Source organism: Nakaseomyces glabratus, chromosome G (genome assembly GCF_010111755.1).
Source record: "Nakaseomyces glabratus chromosome G, complete sequence".
In the NCBI taxonomy this organism is placed as follows: domain Eukaryota; kingdom Fungi; phylum Ascomycota; class Saccharomycetes; order Saccharomycetales; family Saccharomycetaceae; genus Nakaseomyces; species Nakaseomyces glabratus.
Genome location: NC_088957.1, coordinates 597,902 through 610,290, shown reverse-complemented (window position 1 = coordinate 610,290; position 12,389 = coordinate 597,902). Strand labels below are relative to the sequence as shown.

Below are 12,389 nucleotides of genomic sequence, written 5' to 3'. Positions count from 1 at the left end.
TTATTTGCTGATCTGTCTCTTGAATGTACCTGACAAAATCACAAAATGGGATCTCCTTCTCTAGACTATCTATAACTAAACAATCAGATAAGTAAATGCACCGAGATTACTAAAACACCCATGAATAATCCTTGGCTAATCAGGGAGAGATCGCCTTACAGATGGTAAAGTTCCACTGATTGTTAGCCGTTACAGTACTAAACTCATCGAGATGCTCATCGCAAAAAATTTTCTTTAAATTTTTTTCCAGAGCTCATCGCGAATATTGGTTACCCGGAGGTCAGTTCATATGTAGAATAAAGGTTGCGCCTTGGAGAGAATATAAAAGCAGTTGTAGTTGGAGAGATGCAATAAATTAATTTACTATATAGTATTTAGTAGTTGTCTATACCCGTGTATAAACTATGCAGATAATGTACGGTTTCTGTTACTCCCAAAATTTTATTCTAGTTGTTTAGAAAAAATAAAAATGAAAACAAACATCAAAAAATTAACTATATATGAAATTATAGCACATGCGGTTGGAGAATTTGTAGTTTTTTGAAGCAGTATAAAGTTAAACTCACCTTGCGAATTCTGCTGTTAGATGTTCAATTTCATCTTGTGAAAGGGAGCTGATATAAATACATTTGCTCAGAAGTTCTTGAATTGGAATGATATCGTAGAAACTAGACCATTGCACTTTTTGAATAAAATTTTTGACTATTTGAACACACGTTGAGAATTTACTGTAATTAACTACTCTTTTTTCCACAATCCAAGTGTTTTTCTCGGAGTTTATGGTCAAATCAGATAAGTAAACCACAATAAATGGGATACACCCCTTCAATGGATCAACAGTCTTCATCATGGTGCGCAGAGCATGATAGTTCCAATCCAATGCTGGTATTTTCCTCAGGTCTTCCCAGAGCAGCATATCACCTGGCTCAATTAGACGCCAAGCTTCTGTGAATTTCTGAACAACTACAGAATTCAAAGCCAAGATTATTTGCATCATGGTGTTAAAATTCTGAAGCTTTCTGCAGTGCTCGGCGACATGTATGAAACGCTCTATGGTGTTTCTTCTCATTTTCAAATCAGTTGTCAATACAATCTCAGAAATTGCCCAATCAACAGTTAAGTTAAACCTGGCCACTGCCAAATCAATCCCAGTAAACTCTTGGTTTTGAATTAAGAGTTGCAACCAGCTGGTAAGATTTGGCCCTTTATAAAGTAATTTGATATCCAAAAGATCCTTCCAATCAATTTCTGAAAGGATTTCTCTTTCGATTAGTGTAAATTGCTGTGCAACGTCCTTGGATTCATACATCAATATAAATGGAACATGATTTGCATGATTCTTTGCCAATAAATTCTCGTCATCAATATGATATTGGGCAATTAAGCTCCATATCTTATCATCAGTTATAGATTCTTCATCATAACCTTCATCATTAGTATTGCTCGGGTATATCGATGGTCCAATATTGAACATCGTTTGCCTTCTTCTGTCTAGCATCAAAGATTTCCTTTTATCGGAAGGGTTGGCGTTCATTTCCGGAAGATTAGCTATGTTCAAGATATCAACTTCCTTTTCAAGATCACTAGAGTATCCTGTATTATTACCACTTTTGTTTTTTTTAAATGTGCCTTCAAGCTTCATCATCGCTAGCTCTACTGGATCTTTTGACAACTTCTCTTCCGAGGCAGTCATTATATTCTTTAAACCATTTTTATCAAAGTCCGATCCAAACATGTCATTATTTTTTGGAGTTGCCGTAACAGAGGTATTAATAGAAGCACCTATTTGTGATGATGACGCTGACTGATTATTGCCCTTCAAAAACCTGGATTTCAGATCTTCAACATTCTTAACAGGCGAGGCAATATCTAAACTCTCATTGTCAGGCGAGAATAGGTATTTATTTGCTAAAGACGGACTCATTTGTGAGCTCACTTGGGAGTATGCATTGTTGGAATTTACTTTTCTAGGAGAAGCTGTTTCGGGGGATCCTATACTTTTAAAGTATTGTTCTCTGAGATTAGTAGGCTGTCTTTGCTCAAATGAGCTTTCAAAACTCTCAGTATCCATATCAGATTCAACCATGTTAATGCTGGAGGGCAGTTCAAATACATTAGTAGGACTGTCTCCTAGAGGCGTTGATGATCCGCTTCCAGCTCCCAGATTACCAGCAACTACCGTATTATAGTTTTCTAATTTGGAGTCGCGCAGGTTTTTTTCAAGTCTGATAAGCTCATCTTCAGCTTGACCAAGACTATTGTCCCCTTTGACATACTCATCATCTTCTTTTAATTTTGTTAGGTTGGGGCTCAATGACATATGGTGACTTTTAGCAATGCTTATTCTACCACTCGCAGGACTAATGATTGATTCACTCTTTTCTTTCTTCTTATGTTGCACAGACCCTTTACCTGTTGGCGTTTGAGGTAGTATCGATAGATCCGGAGTAACAGGACTATTTAATATATCTATCAAACTAGAAGTGTCATTTTTAATTATTTCCTTAGAATCCTCAAAAGTAAATTCTCTTAAATTGTCATATGCCACCTTTTTTTTAAGTACTGGCCCTTCATAGTTCGAGTATCTACTAGTTTCATCCTTCATTGACTTCTTTACAGTCCCCATCTGGCTTAACTGTGAATCATAAGTAACATATGAGCAGGCATCTCCAGAAGCTAAACTATCAACAGAGGGATGTTCAAAAAGATTGGGTAAGACCTTTTTCAACGGAGAAGAATTTGATATACTGCCTGGCTTTGTAAATGTTTGAGTTAAATGGTTTTTTAACTCATCCACACCATCATGAAAGACTAACTTTTGTGGTTTATCATCTTCTGCTGACATTTCACTGCTTGCATCATAGAATTGTAAACCTGCATAGTTAGATAACCCGGATAGAGAGCGCTCCCTATTATAGAAATTAGGCATTGAACTTTTTACCCTTCTTCTGTCCAAAACACTATGATCTGAGAGGTTATTCAGTTTATTAACTGAATTAGTTAGCGAGATGACTGATCTCGCTACTCCATTAACTGTCCTAAACAAATCTAGGTTATCCATCGCAGATATCTGCTTAGAATCGATATTATTAGGTACATTGACATCGTTGAATTCATCATTAGATAAAGTCCTTGTAGTCTTCTGCATTGTACTCAATTGCGCTAACAATTTACTTTCTAAGCGAAACAGATATTCCACTTCATCTATCGTACGTGCACTTAATATATCAAATTTGGAGTCAAGATTCTCATTTAACCTTTTCAGATCTTCTTCTTTATTGGTGAGAGAAGAAATTGAAATCACATATTTTACAAAATTGTCTAACTCTGCCTCTCTTTTATTGGTAAATCCAACTGGTTTCCTTATTTTTGGGTCTGCTATCTTATGGTTTTTCTTCCATCTAGCCAAAAGACTCATAATACCTTTTGGGAAGGATTTTTGTGTAGAGGATGTATCTTGGTTTAAGGATTCCTGAATATTTTCAGATTCTAAACAATCGGGTGAATATATCGTATTCAATATTAGCTCGACCTTTTTTGCTGGTGTTGAAGGTATTATTTTATTCACATCTGAAGACCTAAGAGTCTTAGCATCCTGTATTATATGAGACATTCTTGTGACATTTGACATAACATCTTTACGATCTAACTCTGACGTTAGAATATTAGGTAATGCTATCGTTTTCTTTTGGGCACCTTTTCTATTTGAATACACAGTCGCCATTTCGCTATTTGATGAATCTTTTTGAAAAAGCAGGGTGGATGGAGTTCTGTTTCTGCTAATCTTATTACTATTGGACTGTACCATATGATCAAAATTATCTGACTTGTATATTGAAAGTATGCTTCTATTCCTCATATCTGGATTGCTAATACTTTGTATACCATGGTAGCTGAACCTACTATTCCTCTTTTGGGCCATATCTAACTGCGATACATCCTTTATTTTATAATCTATCCAATCTGTATATGCAGAAAATGCGGGCTCATTAAATAGGACGTTATCCCAATTAAGTTTCATTGCATGAAGCCAAGCCTTTTTTAGACTGATTAAACAACTCACTATTACTTTCATGTCTGACTTGATATCTTCATTAAAAAAACTTATTAATCGCAGCCTCAAGTTTTCATTAAGAAGGAAGTCGTCTGCGAAATGATTCAGAATACCATGTCTCAGCAGTACGAATGTTCTAATTAACGCGACTTTACCAATACGAAGCTGATTGTCACCACTTCTTTGATGCTGATAACTTTCTATCTCCCTCATACACCACTTAAATCTCAATATAAGGTAGTCATAGAGTTCTGCTGGGGTCAGAAAGTTCCTATAAAATAGGAAGAAGTCCGAAAATCCTTTATAGTCAACGGAATCAACTGGAGACGATAAATGAACAATTATTGATGGTATGTCTGCTTGAATAACTTCATTCTTATTCCATTTCTTATGGACCATATGCTTATACTTGATTACATCATCCGAAGGTATCGGGTAGTAATCCCTTTGACTGAAGATATCCATATCTTGTATAATGGGATAACAATGCTGCTCTTTATTTTGTATACTTAGTTTTATTTCTTTCGTCTGATCTTTATTGTATCCTCTGATATGTTCTTTCCTGCAAGCACAGTTCTCAATTGCTACAGTCGATTCGATCAACGGCTATCTCAAGGCGATGCAATCCTTCTCTTGTTTGCTTTCAAGTCGAATCTCTTAAAGGGACTTTATGTATCGCCTTCCGATTTCCGTAAAGTACAGGTAACTGTATTGTTATAAACAACTTTAGGCGCTATATATTAGAATTTAAAACTGCAATTGTATTAAACCAATTTGACTTCAAGAGCTAACTGTTTATGTTGCGTAACAAATTTTCATTTCTCTGATTGAAGAGCTTTAACCTAATTTTGATGTTTTTTTCGCGATGCGCGTGAGATTCCCTCGAAATTCAAATTTGAGTGGAAAGGAGACGCGAAAACAGGTTAACAGCGTGAGCGATGTGTATAAACTAAAGAGCGAATAATGGATTAAAACTTTGAAATTACTGGACGGAAAGACAGGTATAGACAAGTACATAAAAGCTGTCCCATTAATAGGCAAAAAAATAATAAACGCTATATTTGCCAAAAAAAAAGAAAGCACTCACGATGGGGGTCGAACCCATAATCTTCTGATTAGAAGTCAGACGCGTTGCCATTACGCCACGCGAGCTTATTAATTTCTTGATTTAGCCTGCAAAAATTAACCTAGAATATCATTGAATAAAATTTATCGAAACATTAGTAATATGCAATCAGGGTACTGCTCACTAATATGATCACATTGTCAAGGCAACGAAATTAGCATCACTAACTTCGTTTTGTCTTAGAATGATATTTTGAGGTAGTATTTATGCATTTTTTTTTATCTAAACGGCGTTATATAAAACAATAATTCATTAAAATCGTTAACTATACTGGCAATGCTGCAATCGTTTCAGTCTCGAACTCCGAATTATTCGACAAACTCTTGCATTATTTCTTTTTTAGTAACAGATCCAGTAAAAGATAGCTAATGTGCAAAAAAATTAACAGTTACTCCCTCATAGACTCGAGATAAGTTACTCAATTAACATAATACAGTCTTAATCTTCTTCCTTGCTTCATTTGCTTCGAGAGCAGTAATTGGAATATATCCGGTTGGCTCAATGATGTAAAGTTGAAGGAAATGATTTTTGGTCTTCCAATAACTCTTATCCCCACTTGAATTCACAATTTTGTTCCTACTGTTACCAACAGTTTTCTCATCAATTTTCTTACCATTCAACAATACCAGATCATTGTTAGTTTTAAATGAAGGTGGTCCAGTAGGACAACAGACTACTCTACCCATCCAACTAGAATGCTCCACAAAACCCTTGATACATCTAAGACTATCCTTAACGTATCTTCTTCTCGATAAAATCTTTTGAGGAGGCATCCATTTTACATCGTCGGCATCTGCATGTGATATCATGTTACTTGCAGTTGAGGCAGCACGGCTGCGAGTAAGTCTTCTTTGCTCATAGTAGTAATCGCTTTCACTTTCATGTACCAAACCTTCTTCCGCATAAATAGAAACAACTGGATCTAATCGTTGTCCATCTTCATAATCGTCGTCTAACGTATAATCGTCATCCTCATCCTCATCTTCATTAGAGTCAACGTGCTCTGCCTCTGCAAAGTTTCTATTACTATGAGAACTAGAACCAGGATTATTGACTTCTCTGCCGGCTTCAGAGAATTCTGGCTCTTGTGTACTGTAACATAAAAGTTCTCGTTCCATCATATTAACGTGTCTTTTCAACATTTCTTCACACCTGTCTGATGGGAATTCCTTGACAGGTTCCTCGGCTATACTATTATTCATTACTTCTAAGTCTGATCCTAACTCAAATTTAGCTGATTGGTCACGTTTTGACTCTAGAGTCACTTTTAATCCAGTCACATTAGCGGACTGCAGCGATTTAAAGTCCTGCTTTGACCGCTTGCTCTTAAACATATCGAAAAACTTACCAAATGAGCTGTTATTTCCATTGCTCACTATGCGGCCACTAGAGGAATTTCTTGAAATCGGTTGAGATGCAACACGTTTAGGGACTGTACTTTGCACCGTTGCCGAACTGCTACTTCTAGTTCTTGGTGGAGGTGAAGACATGGCCGTTGCACCATGAAGATAAAGACCTCTTGGTGAAGCCAAAAAGAACTCTTTGCTGAAGAAAGATGAGCTTGAGTTATCAACTAAAGAATGCAACGGTGTACGTTTTTGTCTCCGAGTGTGATGGGGTCTTCTTCGCCTTGGAACCACCCTATAGTTTGGCAACTGTCTACAGTCTAAATCAAGTGCAACACTAATACCCATATTAATGTACATCGACCAGTTAATGAGGTCGTCAACGTTATCAAAAGCAACAAGAAATTGCTCTGCTTCGCATCTAAGCCGGAGGGCATGCGCACTTTTCCTGTAATCTGTGGGTATACCCATTCTTGCATATTGAAGCGTAAAGGATCTGTAAAGGCGGGCATCCGACAGGTATTTGGAATAGTTGCGTTCCAGCTTAGCGTTCAGCCGTTTCCAATGTGGTTCCGTGTCCACAATCTTGTTATCGTTCTTCTTCTTGGAGTTACCTAGGGAAAGTATACCCTTTGCTAGAGATTTGGCGCCATCGTCATACTTCAAATTGTAGTAGTTCTTTACAAGTCTGTGAAACTCTGGCTCGAGAGCGTAAAAGTTTATCTGCGTTGAGTTTATCTCCATGATAAATGTCCTCCAACTCCTATTTGGGGATGGCTCGAATGGTGATAACCACTCCAACTTCACCGACACTATAGCGACATTGTAAACTGTGGGATGGTACGCTGGAGGCTTCTCTGTCATAGAGCAGGGCGTAAGATCCTCCCATATCGGGAACGTAACGTGTCTATTGTAGTTAACTTCGTCGTAATCCGGCGGACTTGCTGGCTCACCATCTATAATCTCCAAATATGTGCTCGTGACAGGTTCCTCTGGCGTATGCGAGCGAGTGCTCGTCGAACTACTCGTCAAGTCATCGAGAGAGTTACCAGAAGCTATAGTCGACGTAGGAGACTTGAAATCACCACTTTTGTCCAAGTAATGGACATCTCTATTATCCATTTTGTATCCTGCCTTATCTCTGGGCTATATTTCTTTACAACTACCTACAATCAGCACTATCTCGTCTGGTATACACTATATATATGATCTTTTATATATATATTTATGCTCTCCAAATATGCAACAATAGAGACTATTTTGTAAACCCACCACGATTACGCAATCTGGTGCGGATCACCGGAAGTCTGGGCCTCCCTCAACCTTAGTCAGTTGTGAACTATCAAAAAGGAAGGGTCCCACATACAAAAAGCAATATATAGCTCATCTCCTAATTCCTTCCCCCCCCATTTTAGAATCAGAATCAGCCATTTGGGACAAGTACTTTGACTTGCATCATTACTTTTTTTTGCTTTAGCATCTGCTTTTTGACAGCTTACTCTCTGCAGTAAGAGCGAATTATGCGTATCCACAGAGACTCGCGATCAGATAGCGGGAAAAATAAAAGTGCCGATCACTTTTCCCATATTCTCTCTCGCCTTTTTCTAGCCCGTGGCACTCAAAGTCGCGTACGAAAAAATGCAGATTATACAAGCACAAAATGGCTCGCTAGCTGGGTGCGTCCACAGGAACAGCCGTGAAACCGACAAAGCTATCTGGCTCCTCATCTACTGCGTGCTTTCTTACTGCCGTCCTGATCATCGGAGAAATTTTTGTGAAAGAAGCACCATATTTTTCCGAAAATGACGTCATTTTCATTTTCAGCTTAACGGTTATTTTTCAATGAGAGCAGTATAGAGTAGTCCCTGCCCCCCCCATACCACAACCTCGTTGTCAGCGCGTGCTATTGACCTTTAATATTCATGTCAAGCTCTGATGGTAAGGTATATATGGTTCTCACTGTCAAGAGATAACGTGTACGGTACAAATTCAGCAAAGTGCCTCCATTCTTGTGTAGCTGGTGCAGCTTTTAATTCCCATGGGTTGAAAATGATATATACTAAGATAGGGTTTTGCTTGTGATATTGTGCGTGTAGAGACTTATCAACGGATGTGATTTCAGTTTCACCTTTCACTTCTCTAAAGAAGTGAAATCCTTTTTTTTTTAATTTTGATTTCATGCTTTGCAATTGGGAAAGCATAAGCTGTGGTAATTGCGGGGCCCGTTCGTTTGGAAGTTAAACGAGAACTTAGACCCAAAACGGATATAATCCCTCTGTGTAAAAGAAAGGATGTTTAGACACGGAAAACACCAAAGAGGCAATTGCACCAAATAACACGCAACGAGGGACCATCTCCCTGAGCAATAAACAAAAAATTTTCTTATCACTAGCCTTGGTGATCTGTCATTGGGATTTCCCCCTCAAGGAAACTTTCACAAAACAAATGCTCAAATCATTCTCTATCACCATTGATCTTTTATTGAAACTTTAAACAAAACATTTAGCACCGAAGGTACACTTGTGATTTGAGCGTTTTGAACATTTCTCGAGACTATTTGACAATAGTATTTATACACCAATAACAAATTATTATTTTTTTTTTCACTCGCATAGACAGAAATCAACACAGACTATTGGTATAGGACGCTATAGGATTCGGAATTATAGAAATTTACGCACCCAATACTGATCTAATATCGCAATAGAGGTTTTTTTTCTTCTAAGGAAACGTTAAATCAACAAGTAAGATTACAATATCGCCCTCGTGTGAATGGGAACAGGAGCTATATAACACCTTTGCCCTATCGACACTGGAATAACAACGAGTAAAGAGACAACCCGCCAAACTACACACAGCCCCACGGAACTAACTGTGCCGAATTGATATTAAACTTCCAGGTTCTTATCCCATTCGCTACATTCTTTTGCAATCGCTGATTCACTTGATTCTAGAAATTTGTCAACAATGTCTCGCTACCAGAACTCACCAGCTGTTACTGCTGCTAACACTGCTATGGCGGTGAACAACTTGACCAACGGGGGCTATCCAGCAATGAACGCAAACGCGCCATATAACGGCACACCTTCTAACAGATCTAGCTCGAACATGACCAGTCGTGACGATTCTACCATTGTGGGATTACACTACAAGATTGGGAAAAAGATCGGTGAAGGTTCTTTTGGTGTGCTGTTTGAAGGTACCAACATGATAAATGGCATGCCAGTTGCGATCAAATTCGAGCCAAGGAAAACCGAGGCACCTCAACTGAAGGATGAATACAGGACATACAAGATCATGGCAGGAACGCCAAATGTCCCACAAGCATACTATTTCGGTCAAGAAGGATTACATAACATCCTGGTTATCGACCTTTTGGGTCCTTCACTTGAGGATCTTTTTGACTGGTGTGGAAGGAAGTTTTCAGTCAAGACAGTTGTACAAGTTGCTGTCCAAATGATTACTTTGATAGAAGACCTGCACGCGCATGACTTAATTTATAGAGATATCAAACCTGACAATTTCTTGATAGGAAGACCTGGACAACCGGATGAGAATAAAATCCACTTGATCGATTTCGGTATGGCTAAGCAATACAGAGATCCAAAAACTAAACAACACATCCCCTACAGAGAAAGGAAGTCCTTAAGTGGTACGGCTAGATACATGTCTATCAACACACATTTGGGTAGGGAGCAATCCAGAAGGGATGATATGGAAGCCTTAGGCCATGTCTTCTTTTATTTCCTAAGAGGACAATTGCCTTGGCAAGGTCTGAAGGCTCCTAACAACAAGCAAAAGTACGAAAAGATTGGTGAGAAAAAGAGAACCACTAACGTATACGATTTATCGAATGGGTACCCAGTGCAATTTGGTAGATACTTGGAAATTGTGAGGAGTTTATCTTTCGAGGAAACTCCTGATTACCAAGGATACAGAAAGTTACTATTGTCAGTGCTTGACGATATGAACGACTCTGCTGATGGTACCTACGACTGGATGAAATTGAATGGCGGACGTGGTTGGGACTTAACGATAAACAAGAAGCCAAACCTACACGGATACGGCCACCCAAATCCACCAAATGATAAGAGGAGACATAAAAATAAGATGACCAATCCTTTACAGCAACTTGCCGGTCAACAACAAGGACAATACCCTGACCAAACCCACCATAATCAAATACAATCCCATCAAGCTGGTATTGGTGGAAACGCTGACAATGCTAACCAGATGCAAAACAAGAGAAACCTAGACCCCACATCGTACGAGGCCTATCAACAGCAGCTGCAACACAAATACAACCAACAAACCCAAAGGCAACAGCGTCAACAGCCACCAGCTATGCAAGGACAACGTGTTCAGGACAATGGGGGACTACGGAATTATAACAATGCACAGGCCCAAGATCTCCAAGGAAACAGATATAGACAGCAACAAGAACCTATGGTACAACCACCTAACAACCCTGCGCAAGCTACTCCAAACAACCGTCAACAATTCCAACAGCATACCGAACAGGTTGAACAAGATTACACCACTACCAGCTCCGAGAAGGGTTTCTTTCAGAAACTGGGCTGCTGTTAGATCGTTTACAGCTAACAAACTAGATCACATATTCTACATCCTATTACCAGCAAACATTAGTCATCCTTATGATATTTTAACGATAATGTTTACTTATAATTATGTACAATAGTTACTCATTACATCTGATATCATTCTACAGATGCTCGTTTTTTTCTGGTTTCATGATATTTATTATTAATATGTAACATGCATTCTAAACTCTATCAAACTGTATATTTACTGTATTATTTACTCATCGGATGTGAGATCAATTAATAGTACATCTTCTCCTTCAAAGGTACTTTTCTTTTTGGCCTGAAAAGGTTCATCTACTTTCCTTACGTCGTTATTATCCTGATCATCATTCAACTCAATTATAGTAAGCGCTTGCTTGTGTTCAAGTTGTTTCTTCGACTTATCCGTAAAAGAGCCAACGTCACCAGTGCTTCCCATATCTTCCTTCTCATCTCCATCTAAAACTATTATCTCCAAGGAACTATCATCTGGTATCTTTTCCTCTTGATTTGTTTCAACACACCATTTCTTATCAGCCTCTGCTCTACGAGTAGCTGCCATCGCAGCCATCTGGGCAGGTTTTAGCATTCTTGATGTATTCAAGGAACCGTTAAGATTGTCAGAAAGCGACCCCAATCGAACACCTTTATTTCGTATTTTTTCAATCTTATTACCTCTACTATTTGTAGTGCGTGGAGTAGGGCCATCTCTAAACCCACGTCCTCCCAATCTATTACCGCTGGTCATGAAATTATCTTTCAAACCTAGTTGCTGAATGCACCATTGCCTCCCAGACAGTTCATCTAGTTTTGAGTAAAATTTCTGATCATGTGGACCATGTAGATTATGTGTCAGCTCATGAAGCATTGTACCTATTAATGACTCCCACGGTAAAAAACGAAACTCATCCAGCGGATCTCTTAACCTAAGCATTATCTTCTGTCCATGGTTAACATTCATCCCCAATAAGGACCTGTCTCTCGGGTAAAACTCTACCAGAGTACCCACTTTGAACTTATTCTCTCGCATCAGCAGACTAACCGCATCAGCAATGTCCTTTAAAAGCTTCAAAGCATCTTCTTTTCCAGGCTTCCGTTGTAACACTGCAATATTTCTGATATGTGGATGTTGCATATCACAGTTTAACCTGCTCTACAGGTCATATCCCACCTGGGTATTCCCAGTTGGAGCACAATATTTAACATTATTATGTACTTTTTCACCCATTTCGAGCCTGTTGGCGGGCGAAATGCGATAAGCTTCCTTTTGAATACTAAAA

General features: G+C 38.6%; 5 protein-coding genes and 1 non-coding gene across 6 annotated transcripts; 1 reads left to right on the top strand and 5 right to left on the bottom strand.

The window, feature by feature from the left end:
* Positions 1 to 562: 562 nt before the first annotated feature.
* On the bottom strand, positions 563 to 4,519 carry LTE1 (mitotic regulator LTE1; the record flags this gene model as incomplete). Its single annotated transcript, XM_446632.1, has 1 exon — positions 563 to 4,519. One exon carries the CDS (start codon positions 4,517 to 4,519, stop codon positions 563 to 565), a length of 3,957 nt encoding a protein of 1,318 aa, XP_446632.1.
* A 615-nt stretch (positions 4,520 to 5,134) lies between these two features.
* Positions 5,135 to 5,206, bottom strand: tR(UCU)5. Its single transcript has one exon. It is a non-coding gene; the product is annotated as a tRNA-Arg (tRNA).
* A 396-nt stretch (positions 5,207 to 5,602) lies between these two features.
* GVI51_G06017 (uncharacterized protein) lies at positions 5,603 to 7,648 on the bottom strand (the record flags this gene model as incomplete). Its single annotated transcript, XM_446631.1, has 1 exon — positions 5,603 to 7,648. The coding sequence occupies one exon, from the start codon at positions 7,646 to 7,648 to the stop codon at positions 5,603 to 5,605; it is 2,046 nt and encodes a 681-aa protein (XP_446631.1).
* An 803-nt stretch (positions 7,649 to 8,451) lies between these two features.
* On the bottom strand, positions 8,452 to 8,727 carry GVI51_G05995 (uncharacterized protein; the record flags this gene model as incomplete). Its single annotated transcript, XM_446630.1, has 1 exon — positions 8,452 to 8,727. One exon carries the CDS (start codon positions 8,725 to 8,727, stop codon positions 8,452 to 8,454), a length of 276 nt encoding a protein of 91 aa, XP_446630.1.
* A 766-nt stretch (positions 8,728 to 9,493) lies between these two features.
* YCK1 (serine/threonine protein kinase YCK1) lies at positions 9,494 to 11,113 on the top strand (the record flags this gene model as incomplete). Its single annotated transcript, XM_446629.1, has 1 exon — positions 9,494 to 11,113. The coding sequence occupies one exon, from the start codon at positions 9,494 to 9,496 to the stop codon at positions 11,111 to 11,113; it is 1,620 nt and encodes a 539-aa protein (XP_446629.1).
* A 231-nt stretch (positions 11,114 to 11,344) lies between these two features.
* WSS1 (metalloendopeptidase WSS1) lies at positions 11,345 to 12,244 on the bottom strand (the record flags this gene model as incomplete). The annotated part of the gene is made up of 1 exon (XM_446628.1): positions 11,345 to 12,244. The coding sequence occupies one exon, from the start codon at positions 12,242 to 12,244 to the stop codon at positions 11,345 to 11,347; it is 900 nt and encodes a 299-aa protein (XP_446628.1).
* Between the last annotated feature and the right edge of the window lie 145 nt (positions 12,245 to 12,389).